General features: G+C 50.7%; 1 protein-coding gene across 1 annotated transcript in view; it reads right to left on the bottom strand.

Annotated features, from left to right (window-relative positions):
- IGSF3 (immunoglobulin superfamily member 3) overlaps positions 1-22,994 on the bottom strand; it is a 115,703-nt gene that overhangs the window by 3,706 nt on the left and 89,003 nt on the right. Inside the window, exons 7-10 of the mRNA XM_039713157.1 lie at positions 21,841-22,245; positions 6,566-6,976; positions 4,557-4,964; positions 234-665 (exon numbers count right to left, since the gene is read on the bottom strand). Of these exons, the coding sequence (XP_039569091.1) occupies positions 234-665; positions 4,557-4,964; positions 6,566-6,976; positions 21,841-22,245 (1,656 nt within the window). The remainder of the gene's footprint in view (positions 1-233; positions 666-4,556; positions 4,965-6,565; positions 6,977-21,840; positions 22,246-22,994) is intronic.

Genomic DNA, 22,994 nt, shown 5'->3' with positions numbered 1-22,994 from the left:
AAAGTTGTAAAGGCATGTTTCAGCTTTATCCCCCCCAAGAGTTTCATGAGTGATAAGAGTCCTCCCTGGTGGAGATTTCATAGTATCTTATACACCCTTGAGCTGACTGGAAAAGTACCAGCACCCCAGACTTGCCCCAGTCCCACTCACTCCTTGGTCTTTTCATCTTGGTTGAAGGGAAGATGCAGAGGATGCCAGGGCCACGGCCCCAGACAGTCATCACCACTTCTCACCTGCATCCTGCACGTGCACAGCGACCATGCCCGACTCCTCCTCAGCCAGCCGGTACCAGACTCCGTTGGGATCCGCCAGCCACTCCTCCACTCGGCACGAGTAGTTGCCCGTGTCGGCACCGCCCGCCTGCAGCACCGTCAGCCGGAAAAGCACTGCCGAGAGCCTCTGGAAGCGCAGGCGGCCCTCCCAGCGACCAGCCTCGGGGCTGAAGATGGCATCAGGGCCCACACTCAGCACCGCTTCCCTCTCCTCCTCCTCTTCCTCCCCTTGCTCCGCGTGGTCGCTTGCCTCCTTGGCCCGCAGGCTGTACCACGTCACTGCAAAGTGGGACTCTGGGCTGGAGCGGGACAGGATGCTGCAGTCCAGTGGGAAGGACTCCTTCTCCTGCACTGTGAGGTTGGCAGTGGCTGTGTCCACCTGCAAGGTGGGATCTGAGAGGACAAAAAATCAGGAAGTGAGCACTGAGCTATCATCAAAACCACCCTGGGCTGGAGCGGGACAGGATGCTGCAGTCCAGTGGGAAGGACTCCTTCTCCTGCACTGTGAGGTTGGCAGTGGCTGTGTCCACCTGCAAGGTGGGATCTGAGATGACAAAAGTCAGGAGGTGAGTGCTGAGCAATCATCAAAACCACCCCGTCTCAACACAAACTGTCATGACTCTGGTGCAAGGAACAATCCAAGCAAAACCCAAATCTTGATGCAGCCTGCCAAGACTCACAGGGACCTCTGAGGCCAACCCTGCAGGCACAGCATCCTCACCTCACCATGCACCATCTGGCATGGGGTCAAACAGGTGCTGGCTGCAAGCACCATCCTACCCCTGCCCACTCTCACCCCAGCTAAGGGATGAGAGTAGAAAGCTGCTGCAGCTCATCCAGACATGCCGTGTGTCAGGATACCAAGGCCTGGTACATATACTGAGGAGCCACGTGCTATTCCTCCCCAGCTACTGCTGCACAGAACATTGCACTTCCTGCTTTTTATTTCTTTGAGATAAAGGACTTGAGATTTCTTTGCTCAAAGGACTTGAAAATCATTATGACAGAAGACGACCTTTTCCAGCAGCTTGGAAAGTCATTTAGGTAAGAGGTTCCTCCATAGAGATGGTCTCAACACTGATGCAGCAAGGATGCTCCGAAAGTCTTCCTCATTTTTTTTCCTCTAGTGCTTGCTGCAAGGCTAAAGAGATGTTTCTACCTAACTGAGACGCAGTGGCCAGAACCCACGATGAGTTGATTAAAGGCTGACTTCAAGAGCAATTAACATTTGATTTAGTCATCTTGCCAGGAAGCACATACTCCAGGGATCACAATCAGTCTGGATCTAAGCTTTCATTTAAAGATTAAAAAGCCCTTTCCAAAGTGGGAGCTGAGCAGGAAGGACAAGTCGATAGAGAGAGAGGCACTTTCTTCTCCAGTAAGGAGAGCTGGGCAAACCCTCTCTTGTGCAGACCCTGAGTGTCTCTCAGGAGGGGGCTGCTGTCCCTCAGCTCTCATCAGCCACAGAGCTGCTGTGCCCAGTGGGCTTCCCATTACAGCACCTGCCCAGCACTTTTTAAATGGTCCCATGAGGAAAACCTCAATTAAGGCCAGAGCTCTTCAGGACATAAGCAATATGAGTATTTGCAGTTCACATCTTCCCAAAGAAGACTCCTGAGCAGAAACAGGAATGAGTTAAGTAATGAATTTTGGGGATGACAAAGGTAAAAAGGAGGAAGGGACAGAAATGGCTTGTCAAACCTAACACAAAGCCTCCCTCACCTTTAGCAGGTTAAGCAGAAAGAGGAGAACTGATGTCTGAAGGTGCTGAGAGGTTCCCCCCTCCCCTTGCTGATGATTATAGCCCTGAGAGATGAGGCTGGAGATCCTCACTAATGAGACATGAGTCACAAGCACAGTTAGTCATTTTGTTAAGTACTGACTGCTATGAAACAAAAACAAACAACAACAAAGCACTTCTAGAAAAAAAAATCTTCAATTAGTGAACTCCCAACTCCCTCTCTTCTTCCCACTCCACATTCTTCTGCAATTCAAAAGGAGCCTCAGAGATTTTTCCTGCTGTTCATTATCCCCTCCATCACGGCTGGCAATTGTCACACTGGATGGAGAGCTATAGTGACAACCCAGCACTGCACAGGGATTGCCTGGGGAGGTCTCTCTGCTCAAGCCGCTCTGGCCAGCAAAACTTCCCAAGCAAAGATGTGGCAGATAAGAGCTCTGCTGTCCCTTGCTCTTCCTCCCCAGTCTGCCAGGAATGACCACTAAAATCTTTCCAGAACCTCGTGCTTTTGCCAGCTCTGCTGCTCAGTTACAAGGCTGACATTTTGCTGGAATGGGCAGCCATGAAGCACTGCAGAACATACAGAGTGGTTGCTTCAGAAGCTGGAAAGTACTCAGTGAAGGAGGACTGTACTGTTATTTGTCCTACAACCTTTAAGACAGACATTTGATCTTGAGTCATATAACACAAAAACTAGGGAATTTGTATTTTCCAAGGTAAACTGCCTTTGTATCTTATCTGTTGTTAAAACAGGCAAAACTTAGCAGAGTACTCTGGGAATCTGCTTTTAAGGGTTTAGGAGTCCATCAGTGCTGGTCAATCTTAAGAATCATCTTTTGGGAGCACTGGAGCAGGCAGCTCCACTGTGTCCTAAGTCAAGCAATGTTGGCTGAACAGCAACTCCTTGTGGAGCTCAAGAGGAGAAAGAAATGGTATGACCTCTGGAAGCGAGGCTCTGCAGGAAGATTACAGAGCTGTAATTCACTTATTCAGGGAGAAGAGACAAATGTCAAAGCTCGGTTAGAGTTGAAATTGGTCAGTGTTGTGTAAGCACTTTTAAAAAGCAAGAAGATGTCTGAAGAAAATGTTGAACTGATACCTATTGAAGACAGTTACCTATTTAATAGGGATGAAGAAAAAGCAGAGGCAAGTCAATGTTTTTTTGCCTCAGTCTTTAATAACACTGATAGACCTTGGCTGCCCAGTCCCATGAGTCAGAGGACAGTGAGTTCAGGAACAGTAACTTTGCCATCTGCAGACTCTGAAATTGTGAGGGATGAGCTATATCAGCCAAGTGTCCACAAGTCCACAGGGCCTGATGGGACTCATCAGGTGTTAGGGCAGAGCTCCTCCTGAACATTATCCAAGGGCCCTGCGAGTCTGGGGAAGTGCTTTTTGGCTGGAAGCTGGCCAGTATGTATTCCAATTTACAAGAAGGACATGAGAGAAGACCCAGGAGACTACAGACCTGTTAGTCCAACCCGAGTTCCTGGAAAAACTATGGAGAACATTATTCTGGGTTCTACTAAAAGGCATTCACAGAACAATGCAGTCATCAGACACAGCCAACATGGCTTCAAAAAGGGGAAGTCTGATTGAATAATTAAATATCCTTGTGTCACCTGCTCTGTCAGTGGATGAAGGGAAGGCAGTAGATGCAGTTTTTCAATTTCAGTAAGGCTTTTCACATTGTCCCTCACAGCACCCTTCCAGCTGTGGGATGGGGGGTTCATGGTGCACTGGGTGAAGAACTGGCTGAAGGGCAGAGTTCAAAGGGATACAGTGAATGGGGCTACTTCTGGCTGGTAACTGGTCACCAGTAGTGTTCCTCAGGGTTCAGTTTTAGGGCCAGTGCTGTTCAGTATATTTATCAAAGATCTGGATACAGGAGTTGAATGCACCATTAGCAAATTTGCTAACGATACCAAGCTGGGAGGTGCTGCTGATTCTCTTGAGGGACAAGAGGCCTTAAAAAGTGATCTAGATAGAGTGGAGCTCTGGACTTTAATTAATGGAATGGAATTTAACAAACTGAAGTGACTGGATTTTACACATAGGTCCGAGTAACACCATGCACAAGTAGAACTGGGAGAGGAGTAGCTAGAGAGCAGCCCTGCAGAAAGGGATCTGGAGGTGCTGGTTGTCAGCAAGCTCAGTAAGAGTCAGCAGTGTGCCTCCACTGCCCTCTTCACAGGAAAGGACCTTGCCTCTGAAGCACACACCTGGGAAGCACAGGTAGCTTCTTCCATTCTATTCTCAATCAAAATGTGAGTAAAATCAGAAGCCTACCCTGTGCTGAAAAAAAGAGAAAATTGTAGATGCAGTGACAAAATGCCAAGCCCATCTAGTTGTATTTGCAGAACTTGCTCTACGCTCTTTCCAGAAAAGCAAGAGTCAAGAAGACATGGAAAAAGGAATCAGCGTGGCCTGTCCTGTGGTCCTGCCCTGTGCCTGGACCCACTGTCACTGACCGACATGGTGATTTGTGTCTGCCCAGGAGGGCACGAGGCCGCTCAAGGCACATGGCACCCGACCCCACTGACCTGGCTGCTTGACTGTGAGGGTGCTGAGCCCGGAGAGGTCCTCTGCCCGCTTGTACCAGCGCTCACTGGGGTCCAGCAGCCACTCCTCCACGCGGCAGCCGTAGGCGCCGCTGTCGCGCACGGTGGAGTTCTGGATGGAGAGCAGGAAGAGGCCCGGCGCCGGGCTCTCCAGGTGCAGCCGGCTCCGCAGGTCGCCCAGCGCCGCCGGCTCCCCGTAGTGCAGCGTGCTCTGCCGGCTCAGCCAGGCCACCACCTCCTTCTCGGCGCGGCCCGGCCGCCACACGGACCACTCCACCGAGAGCTGGGATGAGGGGCTGGTCCGGTTCTTCACCAGGCACTCCAGGGTCACCCACTCGTTCTCCAGCACCGTGATGTTCCTGTGGGTCTGGTTGACCTGCAGGCGGTTATCTGTGGGAAAAGCCGGTTAGAAATGCAATGTGACCAAGGGGGCCTTTGTCACCCCACAAGCCTTTCCTGCATGGCAACAATCCTGGGGTGTGATGAAAGAAGTAAGGAAGTAGAGGAAAAAATGATGGAAAAAGGAAAAGACAAAAAAAAAATAGAGGAGGAGAAGAAAATACAGCTTGTGTTTTTTAGGGTCTTCTGAAAATCTCAGTCACCAATGACCCATTCAGTGCAGGGAATTGGAAACCCACAATCTCCCAACAGGACCTGGGAGGTTCTAAGTGCACAGAGACCTAATGAAGGGAGATCACACCTCACTCTTTTCTTGTTCTCCTCCTAGGACGAGGCAGTAGCCTGATCACATCCCAACTAGTAAGCTCCCTGTTGTGGAAAAAAGAAAAAAAAACGGCAGGGTAGAGAACAGACAGCTGATTATAGGGAAGCCCCGCTGCAAAACAAGAAGTGGCATGAGGGCCAAGTCACACGCAGTGTTTGGCTGCCCCGGGAATGTCCCTGGTTTGTGCTCCACAACTTCATTGATACACAGGAGGGTGACTGGAATCAGCTCTTTTACACGAAATGACGTGTCCAACTCTCCTAAATCCCTCACAATTCTTTCCAGGGCCAGCCTGGACTTCCCTGGTACCGCTGCTGCAGCAAGCAACAAGCACCGTACTTCCCAGAGAGATGTGGGTGATGCAAAGGAGGGGACAGTCACAGCTCCCCTGTCCCTGACCACCCCTCAGCCATCTTGGGACTCTGCAGACAGAAATGAGGAGCTGGCACTGGCAGCAAGCCATGTCCTGCTGTGCTTCCTGTGTGTGAGACCAGGCAAAGCTGAACTGGGGACCATATCTAATATCCCTCTTGCACCCTTGTCCACAGAGCTTTTGTCTAGCCAGCCAAATCCAGACAGAAATAATGCACTAAACGCCCTACTCCAGCCCTAATATCCAGCTGCATCCATCCTGCCTGAGGGATTTTATCTTCCAGATACAGGGAGCTGGAGCAAGCAAGGACAAGGCAGGCTTTCTCATGAAGTACCAATGCTCTGGACAGTACCTGCCTCCCTGCCTCTCCCCTTTGCCCCAGCATGTGGGGACTAAATTTAGCCCCTCCACCAGCTCATCTTTGTCAGTGTAATCCACTGCCACGGAAACCACCCACAGAGCAGATTTCTCCTTTCCTGGCAGCCAGCTTCCCACCTCATTAAACGTTATTCCCATCTCATGTGCAAAGGGAAAAGACACAAGGCTCCCTGTGCCTGCCAGGATCCAGAGAATAAAATTAAACTGTGTGCAAGACATAAAATTGCTTTCCCAGACAGGCACACACACAGGGGTTCTCTCTCAGTAAGTCACTAGCTGACACTCTTGCTACATGATGCTCTGAAAGATAATGAAACCTGGCTGGATGCAGTGGCCCTACAGACTATGGGGGATGGACAACCTTCACGTGGGGACACTGAAAGGCACACAAGCTCAGCCTGGAAGGACAGGAGTCACATCAAAGGAGGGAAAACCCTCGTTCCACGCAGGGATGTGCAGGCATGAGGTTGCAAGGACAGTGTGGCAATCTCACAGGCCGTGCCAAGAGGACCCCACCTGGCTGCTTGACGGTGACCTCGGTGCGGCCTGACACCTCCTCTGCCAGCTTGTACCAGGCGTGGTTGGGGCTGAGCAGCCACTCCTCCACGTGGCAGTAGTAGCTGCCGCTGTCGCGCACCTCTGCCCGCTGCACGGTCAGGCTGAAGAGCCCGCCCGAGGCGGAGCGCTCGAACTGCAGCCGGCCCCGCAGCCCCTCCTCCTCCGCGTAGGTGCCGTACTCGAAGGCCGAGCTGTGGGTGGTCTTCAGGATGAGCTTTCCGTCAGCATCCGAGGGCTTGTGCACGTACCACAGCACGGCGAAGTGGGAGTCGGGGCTGGTCTGGGATTTCACCGAGCAGTTCAGGGGGATGGGCCGGTTCTCCACCAGGGTGATGCTGCGCTTCGACTTGCTCACCTGCAGCTTGGTCACTGTGAGGGGGAATGGAAAAGGATGAAGAGAGATGGGTCATTAACACAGGAAAGAAATTCACCGGATTTGGGGTGGAACAGAGAGTCCCCTCTTGCATGGGTCCCATATGCCTTTAAGACATTTAGATATTATACCAAATCTCTCCTTTCAACCCCTGTCTACTCCTGGATCCTCCCACTGTGTCCCTCAGCACAAGAGGCTGTTTTTTCACAGTCTGACCTTTAAAAGACTTTTTAATTCACAGTGGTCTAAGGCACCAGACTTAGTAAGATGACTACACCCAAATTCAGTGGTTTTTCTCATGGTGAAATCATACCACTTGTACCTCAGGGCAATGAGCTGTTAACCAGTTCCAGAGAAAACCACTTCTGAGAAAGCAAATTAAATGAGACCCCACCGCTGTCACATGCCAGCCATCTCAGTGAGATGTATCCCACAGACACGCAATAGCTAGGGGAGGAAGTGCAGGCACAACTGGAAAAGGAGAAAGAGCACCAGACTGGAAGGGATCAGCAAGGAGCAAGCTCTGCTCCCATCCAGGAGATCTGGCTCCAAGTCCACCACAAACTGCACAGCCCAGGACAAGCCACAGGCCCATCATCTCTCCTGGCTTCCCAAGCACAAATGCAGTTCCCACACTGTAGCTAAGCAGCCCCATGGTGTTGAGGATGATACAGCAGAATCATTAGCTCTAGTTCCTGTAAGGAGAGACACACAGATTCCCAATTCCCCCCTCACTGTACAAACACAAGACACAGCCTCTGCTGCAGTGTGTGCCCATGCTGTGCTTGTCACCTCAGCCCTGAGCCAGGGCATTCCAGTTGGCAGGGGAGGACACAAGGCGCCCTCCTGTGACACTTGTGCTCTGTGCCCTGGAGTCCCTGTCAGCTGCAGACAGGGCAGAGGGGCAGCTCCTATCCAGCAAAACACACCACTCCTCCCAGCAGCTCTGCCACCATGGGCCTCCCCTCCTTCACCTGTCCTCACCCAGCTGCTCCCCTCGGAAAGGGGGAACGCTGCCTTGCTGCTGACAAGCTGCAAATCTCTTCAATAAAACTTGCAGAGCGCATGGGTCCAAGTGGCACGACGAAAAGTGTGGCACCACAGGCACAAACAACTGAAGGCTGCCAGGGGACCCGTGCCCATCCACACCCTGGAAACACATCCCACACATCCTGTGTTTGTGAGGAAGCAACGTTGTCCTCTCTCTCTCACCAAGGCACGAGCTCCTTGCTTTGCATGATGCTTTGCTTCCAGCTTCCCTTGGGCACCAGGGCCTCGGATGCCTGTCGGCACAAGTGATGAGTGACAGTGCCCAGGGAGAGGATGGGCACAAATAACTTCAAATGGGAGGAACTCCCACCACAGCAATGCTTTCTGCGCTATCACATCTGAGATAGGCATCCTGGTATCGCATCAGACATTCCCCTGGAGCCTGGATTGCCCGTGGCTTTAATCAGTATGCTAATAGACTCCTGCCTGTGGTATGGCATGCAGACACTGCAGGAAGGAAAGGAGGGAAACTGTCCTTGTTTTGCCTCCCCAGGGACTTCAACCTAATGGAAAGAGTCAGTGTCACCCTCTTGTATTTCTGCCATACCCCAGACACATTCCATCCCCTTTGTTTCTCTCCAGGACAACAGCCTTAGCCACCACACCCACCCTCATCCCAGCTTTTTGGCTCACCATTGGTTAAGAACGGTTATTTTGAGCATTAATCAATCTTCCAAGTCCCTAGGAGATGAACCAATAAAGGAGAAGGTGGTTCTCAGCAGTTTCCTCTCTCCCCCAGCCCCCTTTCCAAACAGTTTATTTTTAATTGGTACTGGATTATTTTCTGCAACCGTTACTACGGAAACCTTTGTTACTATAGCAACTGTGTATGTTAAGTCAGTAGCCCTATATCTATTAAAATGCAGTATATACACACATGCTGTGTGTGGTGGGTTGCTCAATATCAACACACACACACACACACAGCCAGGGTACACACAGACCAGAGCTGCTGAGAGGCAAGCACCCCTCTCTGACAGTGCTCTTCCCACATTGTGGCACCTCCAGGAGATTAAATGAGGATGGCTGACACTGAGCAATTCTAATCTTAGTGTTTGGGGCAACAGACCCACCTTGTACATGACAGATGTATTCCACTGAAGCAGTGAGAGCTTGCTCCCAGACAATAATCACAGTAATTGTCACTGTGTACAAACAGCACGGACCCCTGAGGTCATCCAAGGACTCTCAGATGGCCCCTCAGCAGCTTTCCCTGCTCCCATGCAACCTTTGGGAAGAAATCTTTTTGAGAGCAATGGGGAAGCAATCTTACTAACTCTGGCAAAAATGAGATCTTAAATTTCACACCCCCACCCCCCCATCCTTCCAAGCCATCCTTGGCAGCCACTGCAGCCATCAGTCAGGAATTTGCCCACATTTGTGCTGAGTCCCCCAAGATACTGAATGAGGTAGTGCTTCTACAGCTGCTACCAGCTGGAGCAGCAAGCCCTGGCAGGGAATCACAGGTCTTCTCTTTGCCAGACTATACTCTTGCAGCGGTTTATAACAGTATGCACAAAGTTTCCTCTAGATTAGAGGTATCAGTGATATGTAATGACATCCCTGCCAATGCACTTTTCATCAGACATGAATTATTTTCCTAAGGGAGGCACACCGCAGAAGATGCTAGTGCAGGTTCTGTTTCCCTCTCACAGAATTAGAGAGGACATTCTCAGTCTTTTCCAATTCTGTGAATGCCAAACGCTTCCAACATCCTGGAGCTGGTTCCTGCATAGTATACAGGCACCCAGCTCTTCTCCATTACCTTTTGCAGATCCTATAGTAGTGATTCAAGGCTTTTATGGACCACAGGCTGGTAACAGCTAAATTGGAAATGCTGTGGCACACAGGTTACCTTGGGGCAGCTTCACCCTCAGGGCAAAGATCCTCATTAAGACATGGGAAGCTTTGTGGGGTAACTCGAACTTCTGCTCTCCCACGGAGCTGACCATCAGCCACTGTTCACAGATATGCAAACATATCCACAAAGCTCATTTTGCATTTAGGAAAAATATTTTAAAAGGGGAAAACAGATAATATTGAAGATGGTGGTCCAGGGTAATGGGAGTGGCACAATACAACAACAGGGAGTCCATCCATCTCTTCCCATTCTGGTAGCAAGCCTATTCCAGTGCAACTGAGTCCCTCGATGCCATGTGCAGCTTGCCAGGTCATGTTAAGAGATGCTGCTATGACATGGAAATGTCATGGAAATGCTGCTGGTGCACCAGTAAGGTTGCAAGAAGTCTGATACCCCAGGCACCCAGCCAGCAAAACCTCGCCCTACTGACTGGGGAGAAACTCCCTTTCCTGGCTGGAGGATTTGCCTGGGCAGAGAGCCAGGAAAGGGCTCAGTCTTCAAAGGCTGAGTTGATCCGGTGTGCCCCAGGGGCTGGGGTTTAGGTGAGGCAGGGCAGGGCTGCTCCAGCCCCGTGTCAGGCAGCAGAGGTGGTGGGCACAGCCATGTGAACAGACACGGCTACTCAGAATTTTCTGCTGGCTGTCAAGAGGCTGATGTTCTCTTAACAGCCTCCTGAACATCTGCTCTGTGAGAGGAACAGGTGCCTGCGTCTAGGTGAAGTTATCGTGCATATCATCTGCAAACCATAATCCTGTTGCCACAATGTCTCCTGGCTCCCTGGAGAGTGCCAGTAAAGAGGATATTGTACCTTAATGTACTGTAATTGGCCCTGCATATGCTATTAAGGCTTTCAATTTACACAGACAACAAGTCATGGTTAGAAAACTCTTAGTTTTTTTAATCATTATCTCAAGATGCCTGTGGCAGCTTCTGGTCCTCAGAGCTTGCACCTCTGGCTGGGACCTCAGGTCTGACACTCTTTACATCCACAGCAAGCGATGACACAGCCAGATCCTCTACAAGCTGATATGCAGTAGATGTTTTCTCCACACCATCAAGCAATGGTAATCAGTCTCCTCAAGCTGAGCATGTGGGTAAGCACAGTTATACAAATATTTGGGGGATGGGAGAGCAGTCATTAGAGGAGGAGGACTGAGACAGTGATGTGATTCATGGTTTTTCTGCTGACTTGCTGCCTCTTGGCTCCCTCCCCTCCGTTTCCTCATCATCAAGCTGGGGTTACAACACTTATCTTTAGCAAAGCACTTTGCAACCTGTACCTAAAAATGCTATGATAAGAAGATGCTCCGTCTCAAACACCTTACAACATTTTGCCTTGTAGGCAGCAAGCAAACACAACAGCAGGAGTTTACTTCCCACCTGGGAGCCACTATTACCAAGGCCTGGGAATGGCACTGTTTAATTGCAGCTGAAGATAGCATTTCCCCAAAACAGCCCCACACAAAACACCAGAATGTTGCCCCTGCAGCAAAGGAGGAGGGAGCCATCCGCTGGGGAAGGAGGCAGCTCTGCATGAAGCAGCAGCTGTGGCACACAAGGGGAGGCAGGAGAATGGCCACCACCATCCCAGGGAGTCCCCAGAAAGCCCTGTCACCAAAGCAGGGAGGCGGTGTCCCACTTTGGAGGCTGCTGCTCACTGGGGAGAGCTCCTCCAGAGAACACTTTTGCTTGGAAAAAAGTGATGAAATGTTGCACAAAGTTTTCCGGGGAAATGTCCTAATTTTAAAAGCCTCCAGCGAGATTTCACTGTGCTGAGGTGTGTGTGCAGGGGGAGCAGAAATGAGGCCAGCCCAACCTGAGCCCAGCTCCGGTTTAACACCCTACAGTGGGCTTAGCAGGGCAGTCAGGAGAGATCCTTTTCCAGCAGCACAGTGACTTCTACAAGGAACCCCTCTGTCCCCAGCACACTCAGTGTACAACCCTGAAGGGCAGTGGCCAGGCCTTTGGCACAAACTCAGCCATCCCCTCAGCCTGTGGTCACATCCCAGAGGTGCTTCATCATTTCCCTCACTAGTGCCAGAAAAGTACTCGGTGCCTGAATTCCCCCAGGATGTTGCCTGGGATTCAAGAGACCAGTGTGCAGGTTACTGCCACAGGCTTAGACATGTACTAACATTCAGACCCCTGCCAGCTCTTCTCCCTTCCACAAATCAGGGTTGAGGAGCCTCCTCCACCTCCCCAGACACTGCAAGGACTCCTGCTTCAATGCCTGAACAGAGTCAAGCAAGTACACGCCAGCCTACTGATTCAGCATGGCGAGAGCTGGGTGACTCACGTTTATTAGGTTAGCTGAAATCAAACCAACATTCAAAAGGGAAAGATGTGCAAGTCCTTTTGGAGAGGAGGCATCAGAAGAAAGGCATTTGCAGAAGGGAAGAAAACGAGATGCTCCTAGGAGGACTGTGCTCATTAAGCTTAACCACAGCACAGAAATCACAGCGAAGTAAAGACAAAGGCTTCCAGCACGGGGGGCAACCTCCCCAGAGAAGGCAGGAGCATGGCAGCACAGCTCCCGACTCCGGCTATTCTCTTTTAACTGAACACAATTCCTCCTGAAACTGGATTAGTGAGGTTGCAAATTGCATTAGCCAACATGGGAGGCTGCTGGTGCAACAGGAGCAGCAGAAAGGGAAATAGCATTAGACTTTGCCTGCCATTATTACTGCCATTATTAACTTGTCACTTTACTGTAGTGTTCCTATAACAATGAATTATTGCCTGCAAACAGGCTGACATGATTGAATTACTGGGAGAGCAGTTCTGTGGGAAGGAAAGACAGCATTAACCCTTTCCTGAGGAAGACTCAGCTTCAGCCCCCTCCCATGTGGTCAGACAAAAGAGCTGAGCCTGTGACTGAACACCACCAAGCGACCTGCATTTTAACATGTTCAGCAAGTTGCTGTGAAGTCCACAGCCCAGACACTCCCCAGCCTCACAGCTGCTGCAGCAGCAGCAAGACCAGCCGGGTATTTAAGTAGCTCTGCACGTCCATGCTGACCATCACCTGCCCAACAGCCCTGCCCAGCACTCAGCCCCAGGGACACCGTGCTACTGCAGCCTGGGGAGTGGAGTTTGTGCTCTCAAAACGGTGCCAGAGGGTGCTGTGGCAAAGCAGAACAGGCACCTCTCCTCAAACCCTACAGTGGATCCGCTGCTCATCCGCAGCACCGCCAGCTCCAGCCCCGAGAAGTCAGATCATCCCAAAGTACCTAGAAGTGGCCCCATGGCCTGCCTCTCCCCAAAAGCAGCACAGTCAGACTGCAGACCCACCACCAAAGTCCATCTCTGCATGTGAAGACTGCAGCAGTGACAAGGACATGTGCTTGGCTAGGGAACAGCCTGGCATTATCAGGCGTGCTGGAGCCTGTGGAGCAGCAAAAAACCAGCAGGTAACCAAGTGGGGCCTTGGGGAGGAATCATGAGTGACCCAGAAAGGCTTTCTAAAGCCCAGAAGCCATACATCTGCCAGCACATACAGAAAAGGCAAGGCTGGAAAAAGCTGGGAAGCTCACAGCCTCCCAGGTCCAGCCAAGGCTAAGGCAGAGACCACCAGCTGGGATGTACCACTGGCCTGGAAAAAACAGGACTTTCCCCAAGAAACAGAAACCATGTCAGTGTAAAGAACAGCAAGAAACAAATGTACCCCAAAGCAAAATGCTTCACAAACCTAAAATCAGAAACTTGCCTGCAAAACCCTGAAATGCACATAAAAAGTTCTGCATGAGAGAGAAGAGGGGAGGGAGGAATCAAAGATTCCCAGCATGAGTTGTGCCTGCTGTCAGAAAACAATATACAGCTCACTGATCACTTGTAAATTAAAATATGGAGATAGGATCACTGGAAGATAAATTCAGTACCAAGCTACACTGACGATACAGAAATAAAAAAATAACATACAGAGATATTTAATCAACTTCTCGTCAGAAAGATTTCAAACAAAGGAGTGCTCCGTCAATTAGGAAAAAAAAGTAATTAAATGCACCCGAAGAGCAAGTTGTAACACACACAGCAGCACCACACACTAACTCCCATGCCATGCTGGAGGCTGGATTTCCTGAGATATTCCCTCCCTCACAAAACAACTTGGCAGTTTTGTGCCGTTGTACACTCAGAGCACAGCTGCACCCTGTAGTGTAGGGCTGATTTCACACACGCTGTGCTTGACTTGGGCGTTTTCAGCAGCTCCTGCTGAAAAACTGAGTGCTGGGCACACAGAGATGAGCTCCTTAGGGTGGTGTGAAATGTCGTTTTCTTGCCATCCAGAGAGCAAGCTCTCCAGACAGAGCTCAGGCAGGATCAGGAGATCTTTTGGATACTGCCCGCATCAGCCCTGCCAGTGTCAGGTGCTGCTCTCCATGCAAAGAGAAGTCCCCTGAGAAGGACCCAGCTGAATTCATCCAAGCATTACCTCACTCCACTCACCTTTAACTGTTCCCTTCCACTGGGCCAGCTTTCTGCAGGTGTACTAAACTGAGCTGGTGCACAGCAGAACCTGTGCCAGCACAAGGGAGGGGACAGGACCATGCAGCCAGCAGCCCACAGTGGCCCACACCTCCTTCTGTGCAGCAAAGTGCCAGGTCAGCTCCACCTGCAGGAGTTTACTTTTTTAACTGCAGCTGAAGACACCATTTCCCCAAAACTGAACGTTCATGGATGATGCTGCTTCTGTAACTAGTGAGTACAACTACTGCTGGAAGAACAACCCAGTGAAATGAGCCATCTGTCCTTTTGGAAAGAATTGTATTCTTGAACTTCTTAAGGAGTGAGGACATATTTCAGCATAATGGGCTACAGATCCATCATCATCTGAACTCCCTGCTTCTCTGTTAATTAGGACAAGGAAAACTATACTAATTTTCTTTAGTAGCATCCCAAATGTCTATTTAAGAAAGTAAGATGGCCTTGAGAGAAAACTTTTATGTATACATACATATGTTAAATTAAAAGAACCTGAGCCACAGGTTCATCATGTTTGCAGCCATTTTGCTGTAAGGAAGCAGATCACACATTCAGTGAACCCAGGAATCAGTCTTTGACCAACATCAGAACATGCAGTTTCATGCCAGGAGAAGCATTCCTCAGGACACAGAACACAGAAAAATGGTGCAGGTGCCATGCCAAGGGGTGGACTGCCAAAGGTGCTGCTTGGGCATATGGAGAGGGACCCCTGGGCTGGGCACTGCTCTGACTGGACGGCTGAGAATGCAGCCAGAGAAATATTGTGCTGCTGCAGCACTGAGCCTGCTGGCCCCAAGGCCACTCACCTCACGGAGAGCTGGGGCTCCATGCAGAGACTGGGACAGGACAAGAGTGGTCAACACCTGGCTGCAAAGCTGCTCCTCACCAGTCTCCTCAAGGGCTGCCCCTGCTGACTCTGCTTTTGAGATCTTCAAGGACAGGAGGAGGTACAAAGCTTTAGAGCTGGACACCACCTAAGTACTGCTCACTGCAGAGTATTTTAGTCCAGGGAAAGCAAACAGGGAATCGATGAGAAGCTAAAGTGTGTGGAGAGAGAGAAGCTGCTCAAGACAGCATCAAAGAAGGTGCATGTGCACAGACTGCAAACAGGCTGACACCATAGTTTTGTACATCCATGCTGCAAACAGGAGTGGAAAGCTGCTCAGGAGATATCAAAGAGAGAAAGCAGAGAGTACTCTGAAATGGAAGTGAAAGATTTGCACCTAAAAAGTAACCATGGAGAGAGCTAATTTGAAGACATTAGCATATCCTGGATATGGCCCAGATCTCCTGGCATTGTCAGTATTGTTAGGGGACTGAAAAGAAAGACTGCCTGCACTAAGATCAGTGGGCACACACAGAGCAGGCTGAGTCAGGTTAAGGTCCCACTAGGTGCAAGGATGTATTCCCACACTCTTCACCCTTGTGAAATGCATCCAAGATGCTTCATCTATTTAAAGTTCAACTTCTCAGGTCACGCCCCTGGGTGCATTTTCCAGGCTGGAGTCCCAAGAGAAACCTTGAACATAACTGGCTGCAATCAGCTCAACACACCTGGCTCTTACAGAAGGGACTCTTACAGGAAAACCTGCAGAGGAGCCAAGCAGCACCACCCCCAGAAGGAAAACCAAATGCAGGGAGAGGTGAATCACAGCTCTGACCCCACAAGGCCAGTGTCATCATCCCCAGAACAGCATCAGGAATGCAGCAGCACATCCAGCATGAGCTCCCTCCTCTGCTGCTTACACCCAGGAGGATAAGGATGTTTGGAGGAGGGAGTGATGGCTAAATGTGGAGAAAATGCACTCTGGGGTGCTGGCCTGGGATGAATAACTGTGCCAAGGAGGTGACAGCAAGTGGGGAATCTGTCCCAGAGGACCTGGCAAGTGTGGCAACAGAGCTCCCCAGGGCAAATGGGCAGGAGGAGGAGAATCATCCCTACCTCTACTATCTGCAGAAGAACAAGGGCTCCAGCTGGGTCACTAATGCAGGTCCATGCAAGGGGACAGCTCTGGGTCATGCAACACTGAGCCCCTTCATTTCATGTGTTCAGTGTGCTGGAAGGAAGGAGCAGCAGCTCTGAGGAGGAACAGCAGGTCTCACCCCTGGCAGTGAAGGCAAAGGAGCAAGTCCCCAAGCACACAGGGAAGAGGAGGCTGCTCTGTGCCACAGCCACTGCTGCTGAGGAACAGGCTCCTCTCTTCTGAGCTCTTCTTGAACTCCTTCAGCACTCAAGCAGGAGTACAACCATTTGCCAGATGGAGCAGGCAGATGTAAAGCAGAGAAGCAGTGCTGTTCTACAGAGCAAAACCACTCTGGGATCAAGCAAGCAGCAAACTTCAGTTTCCAGACTTCACTTCTGTAAGGAAGTTTCCAGCTCATTAACTCTGCTTGCTTAACTTTATTGCTGGATGCTGCCAGAAGCAAGAAGTGTCAAGTTAATGCACAGACTTTGTGGCCTTTGAAAACACTTGTTTGAGCCTCCACTCAAGAGTCTGGTCAGTATTCCACTGGTCACCTGTAGTAGAAAAGGCATCTTTCACATCCATCCATGAGAGGATTCCTTAAGCACTGAAATTACTAAGAATTACTAAGATGAGATGGAATGAATGCATTAACAGTAGTATATGAGTTAAGGAAAGTTTCTCACTATACTCCACAAATGTCGTGGTGGTTAATTATTTGAAAATCAGTCCTCCCCTCCCACCACTGAGTGTGCTATAAAGCAGCCTCCTTTTCCAGTTCTCCTCTGCCTCGTGCCCTCCTCATCTTCCCAGCATCCTCAGCCTGCAGTCACAACCATCCACTGCTTGGCTGCTCAGTGAGCCTTCAGAGAGAAGGAGGAGCATGGACTGAACAGTCTTTCTGTGGCTGCCATGGATGGCCTTGCACAAAGAGGTAAGAGTCCTTCATTCTTTGGCCATTGCTAGCCCAGCACAGCCACTCTCTGGTTTCCTGTGGAGAGCAGAAATAGCACAGGGCTCTGAACCCACCGGAATGCAGGGCTTCAGGAAAAGCATAGCTCTGGCTCAATCTACTCCTAAAGTAAGGTTCAGGAAGAAGCCACCTCCAGCTCCTCCAAGGCCAGCTTGATGAGCCTCCACATCCCCCCCTCCATGATGGTTTCAACTTGACAGCTCCTAATAAACCAAACTTTAAGAAGCAGCCCCTGGAGAGCCTGTGGAAGATAATTAATGCTCTAATGAAGAGCATGACTGCCTTGTTTGCTCGACAGCTCCCAGGTCAATCAATCTGCTGTAGACTGGCTTGCAAAAAAGCAGTGAGGAGCCCAGCACCCCTGGCTTCTGCTCAGTTATCATCCCCTGCCAGCCCTCCTCCCATGTTCATTACTGTCAAAATCCCAGCAGCAAGAGGACAGATTTATAGAGGCGATTGCAGCTTCTCCCTGAGCGCCCGATCCAGATTTAGCAATGAAGGAACAGGACAAGCGACAATGCAAGGATGGAGGGTTGGGAAGCTGTATGAGTATGAAAGGGGTGAGAAGGGTGGGGTGTTGTGTGAAAGCCCTGCTTTCTTACTCTGCTGTTGCCAGATACACTCTCCAGCACTCAGACCCCAGGACTTTGCTGAATCACCCCCTCATCTGTGCTGCAGAGGAGCGATAAGTGCAGTAACACACACAATGACAATGGCAATTTAATACACCAGCACAAATGTGCCCCAAGCTTCCTTGCCAAAAGAGAGAGCACTCTGTAGACACCCCAGATTGCAGCACAGCCCCCGTGGTGCACTGTCTGCTGCCCTTGTCTGAGTCCTGCCCACCACACAGGCATTGCTCCCAGACAGTGCCCGCTGTCTCATCCCTGGACACCTGGCAGGGAGAAGCAAGATCCAAGGGGGAGATGGGAACAGAGCCTGCCTGACAGCCCTTGGGTCTTCCCCTTGACCTGTCTGAACCTACCACCTTCCTCCCTCAGGCAGGACCCAGCACTGTTTCCCCTCCACGCTGTGCAAGAAAGGGGGTAGGGAACAATGAGGTCAGCTGGCATCTCAGTGTGACACTGAGAGCTCAGCCTGAATCCAAATGCTTCCAGGGACACTTGGATTCAAAAGGAACCACCTGCTTCCTCTAAAAGGTACCTCTGCTTCCCCTAAAACCCAAGGAAACCCTAAGTGCCAGGGAGCCACCACACATGTCCTTTCCAAGGACAGGACACAGCTAATCCTGACAGATCTCTCAAATATCAGCCCACTAAGCCTTGCATGCTGGCTGCTCTTCTCAACCTGGAAAGGGGCAAGGCAAAGGGCAAAGCAATGTCTCTAGATGGGAAAATGGTGGTGAACCCTCAGGGGAAAGGGACGATGGCCTTGGGGATGACAGACACAAATTTTCAGAGGCAGGCCAGATACTGCAGCAGAAGGGGAGCCCCAAACACAAAAGAAATCTCCACTCCTGCACTCAAGGCTCACTTCTAGTTCAACTGCACTACTGTGCATGGTCTCCTGCCAGCTTTGGTTTCAGGGAAGCAGCTGGTGTGAACTGAGATGTACTTTTATTATTCTTCCCCTTCTGCTGAAACATGAGCTCACCAAGAAAGAAACAACAGGCATCTTGAGAGATGGAAGTAAAAAGAACACTGCATTGTAGGGAAATGAAATAGCCACAGGCTGTCCAGCAAGTCTGGTTTCCAGCCATGTCTAACAGCCCCTCACACCAGTCTGGATTTCTGCCCCAGCCTACAGAAATTAAAACTCAGCAGTGGCCCTAAAGCAGTGCAGATCTCTGTCCCTGTAAAGCACACATGAGCTCTCAACCCAAGGTTTGCAAGCTTGCATGACACTGAGCAGCAGGACAGGAAAGGGAGGTTTGGATCCCAGTGCTACTGCTGGTGAACTTACATGATACCTATAACCTATAACTTCTCACACGCACAGCCAGCACCTTTTATGGGGAATTTCCTCACACTGCCAGTCTTTAGAACAAAAAGATCCCAAGGGATCACAAATGTCAGTCTCAAAGGCCAAATCTGGCTCAGATGCCACAGAGGAGACTTGTGCCATCGTGCCTGCAGACCTTGTACTCAGAGCTGGGTTAATGCTGCCATTGCCTGCCTTCCTTGCTCCCTCCTTCAGCCCCTACATGTTTCATCTCTCAAAATACTGCTCATTTCTTCGCAGATTTCACAAAGCAAGGATACCACGACTAATCTACCTTTCTCTCCTCAACACAGTTCAAAGGCTGGTATACTGATTTCCATGTCTGCACCTGGAACCTGTCAAACAGAAAGGTCACTCAAACAGGGAGCAGGGATCTGAGCGGGAACTAGAATCCCCACATTAGCTTACAGCCTAGAAACACATGCTGGCTCCATTTGCCAAAAGATCTCCTGGTAACTCTTCTTTATGGTGTCCCTTAGTGGACTGGTAGTGGAGATAGGTCACCCCAAGCCTATGGGTGAAGGCAGACAGCCACGCCTAATGGCAAAGGAAAGGCTAGGACTGAGACACCAAAGAGCAGCCTGAAGTTATCTCAGATTAAGGTGACTGTAGTGGAACAGAAGTAGACAGACAGCTCTCTCAGCTATTTAATCATTCCAGGGTCCAGAATAACCCTTTTTGGAGAAGCCTTGGACATTTATCTAAAAACCAGCACCCACTTCATCAGCACAGGTTTGACTGGGAGGGCTTTAGGACATTCACTCAGAAGTGTCTGGGGAAGGTGTCTCCCAGATCATCCTGGATCCTCTCTGGAGATCATCCAGCCAAAGACCCAGGAATGACACAATACAACCCTCTGCCACCTGCAAAACCAGAGAGGACCAGAACAGTCCCTGGTATGACAGCCAACATTTAATTCATGGAGAACATCAGCTGCCCACTCCAGGAGGCTGCCTGGGACATGGTAACAAAACACAGAGAGGGTGCAGCCATGGTGCTGGGAGAGCTCTGAGGAGTCCCTCTTCCCTTCCATCCCCACTTGTGAGCCATAAAGCCTCAAACATTATGCAGGGCTCACTGAACTGACAGCTATGATTTTTTTTTGCAGTTGTTTGCTGAGCAACAAGGAGACAGGGAGAGGTGAAAACCATGGAGACCTGGACAACTTATTCTGTTCAGGTATCACTTGAGTCTTAGTGCTCCAGTAAAGAACAACAGGCTGCCAGAGCATGGTTTAACTGAGCTGCCTGCCACCCTGAGCTGTGACACACAGGCTCTCTTCCTGAAGCTGTTATCAAGGATTTCTCTTTCCCTCTCTGTCTCACACACAGATATGCATGCATAGGGCTGTGAAGAAGCATGTTACTCCGGGGACCACATCCATTCAACACTGCTTCCTAAGGAAGTAAGCTAAAATGATGAACATCACCAACTCGACCTTGCAAGCAGTAAAACATGTATTACAAGGCAGCATAATCAAGATAAATGGAGAAGATTAACCTGAAGATGAGGGCAAGGGAGAGAGAGGGAAGAAAAATTATGGAGAGCTCATGAGGTGGCTCGAGCTCACAGCATCCCCTGAGTTGTCTAAAGACAGGGTTGGGGAAGGTGGAAGGAGTATGAAGAGGGGAAGGTGGAGGGATTATGAAGAGGGATACTGATGGGAAAAACATAAAGTCCAACCAGCAGAGACCCTAGGAAGGAGTCCTTCTGCACAGGAACACAAGAGGAGAACTCACATGCAGCAAAGACCTGAGCCAACCATCCTGAAGGTGTTAAAAGCCTCACTCCAAACACCAACTTCATCCCTAAGGCCAAGACAGCAATACACCATTCAGCTCAACAACAGCCCACAGCTACCATGGCCACATATGTTTGCACTTTTCATGCACAACAGGAACACCACCAAAATATCAGTGACAAGGCCTACAGAAGGCCCCTCACTCTCTCCAGTGACTGTACAGGGACAGCACCTTGCAGGTTTTCTGACTGCCCCTGCCACGCCAGGTGCCTGTTGCATATCTGCTGCACACTCTGTGCGGGCACCCATGGCTGTGGAGACTTTCAGCCAAAAGGGGTCAATTTCTGCTGAGGGTGAAAATCAGGCTCTTTGACCACGACCTGTTTTTGAAGGTGCTTCCATCAGAATGAGAACTGCACCCAGTTATTAGACCAGAGCTGCAGCACCCCACCAATGGTGCATGTGCAGCTTTGGTGGGAACACATCCTCTCTTTGATCCTGTTTGCCCCATTCTTCTTCTCTCTTTTCCGAGAATGACACGGTAAATGGAGGTGGCAACCAGAAAACCACCTCTGTCTCACAGGAACACTCCAGACACTGGACTGAGCTCAGCCACCTCACTTTCCAGAGGAAAACCCCAGGACAGTATACAACAGGCAGAGAGGATCCGCTTCCCCAGAGGTGGACAAAGGAGCTCCAACATAATCAGTCGAAGAGCTAGCTACAAGTGAGAAACATCACCCACTGCCAGAAGAGCAGTCCTAACTCAAGGGAAGCCTCTGCAGCACTAGCACATCCCCCAACCCCCTCCACACACCCCTGGCACTCACCTGGCCGCAGCACCCTGATTTCCAGCAGGTTGGAGGTCCTGTCCGCCAGCCTCGTCCAGCTGCTGTTGTAGTTCTTCCTCCAGAGCTCGGCCACGCACTGGTACTTGCCGGCCTCGGTGTCGCTGGCCCTGCTGATGCTCAGGCGCACGTTGTTGCTGGACTCGGCCTTCTCGATGGCGGTGCGCGTCCGGAAGGCCGCGGCCCTGTCGCCCCACTGGACGCCGCCGTCGCGCGTGAAGGTGACCAGGTCGTGGAACTCGGTGCTGCCCGCCGGCTGGAAGCGCCACGTCACCGACACCGGCACCCACGACGGGTAGTGGGGCTTGATGATGCACTGCAGGTCGAAGGACTCGTTGTAGGTCACGCCCGGGGTGCGGGAGATGGCGGTGACAGCAAACCCGGCCTCTGTGGGAAGAGAGGAGAGGGCTCTGAGACACCTGCCTGAGGGGGCCCTGCTGTCAGCATGCAAAAGCCAGCGTGGTCATCCAGTGGTGCCGTCAGCCACCCGAGCTGTGTCAGCTTCTCATTTGTATGGCCAAGTGAGGTGAAAAGCAGAGGCAAAAACACACAAGTGGTGACGGCCTGAGCAGCAGTGACTGCCTGAGTGAGCACGGGCTGCAGCCATAGCAGGACTGTCCTTGATTTCTGCCCAGAGGAGTGAGATCCCCTGAGACACAGCCTCTGCAGGCTGCCAAAACCCTGTATGGACACGAAGCAGCACAATGGTGAGGGAAAGCACCTGGCAGAGCAGCTACTCAGCACCAGCCCCCTGTGATTCGCATCCACCTCTCGGGCAGGGGGTCACACCCTGTCCCCCAACCCAGGTCTGTGTCTGGCTGCTGCAGCTGGAGAAAGAATGAGGAAAGCAAGAAGCAGCAACCTTCAAAACATGCATTATAGAGGTGACAGTGGTTACAAAACCCCAGGATTGAGGCAAACTGAAAGAGAAGCTGGTTGCTCCTGTTCTTCACACAGCACAGCTTTTGTTCTCTTCCAGATCACAACTCCAGGACAGCTGTATGCAGTTATTCTCTCGTGTCTGCCACTCTGTAAGCTGGTCAATACACTTTGACTCGTCTATCCCCAGCACTCTGTTTGTTTAGAGGAGTTGAAATCAGCAGTCTATTAGTAATTAAAAGGTAACATATTCCAGT

Source organism: Passer montanus, unplaced genomic scaffold, assembly GCF_014805655.1.
Source record: "Passer montanus isolate IOZ18808 unplaced genomic scaffold, ASM1480565v1 scaffold28, whole genome shotgun sequence".
Lineage (NCBI taxonomy): Eukaryota > Metazoa > Chordata > Aves > Passeriformes > Passeridae > Passer > Passer montanus.
This window is presented reverse-complemented; position numbering and strand designations above follow the sequence as displayed.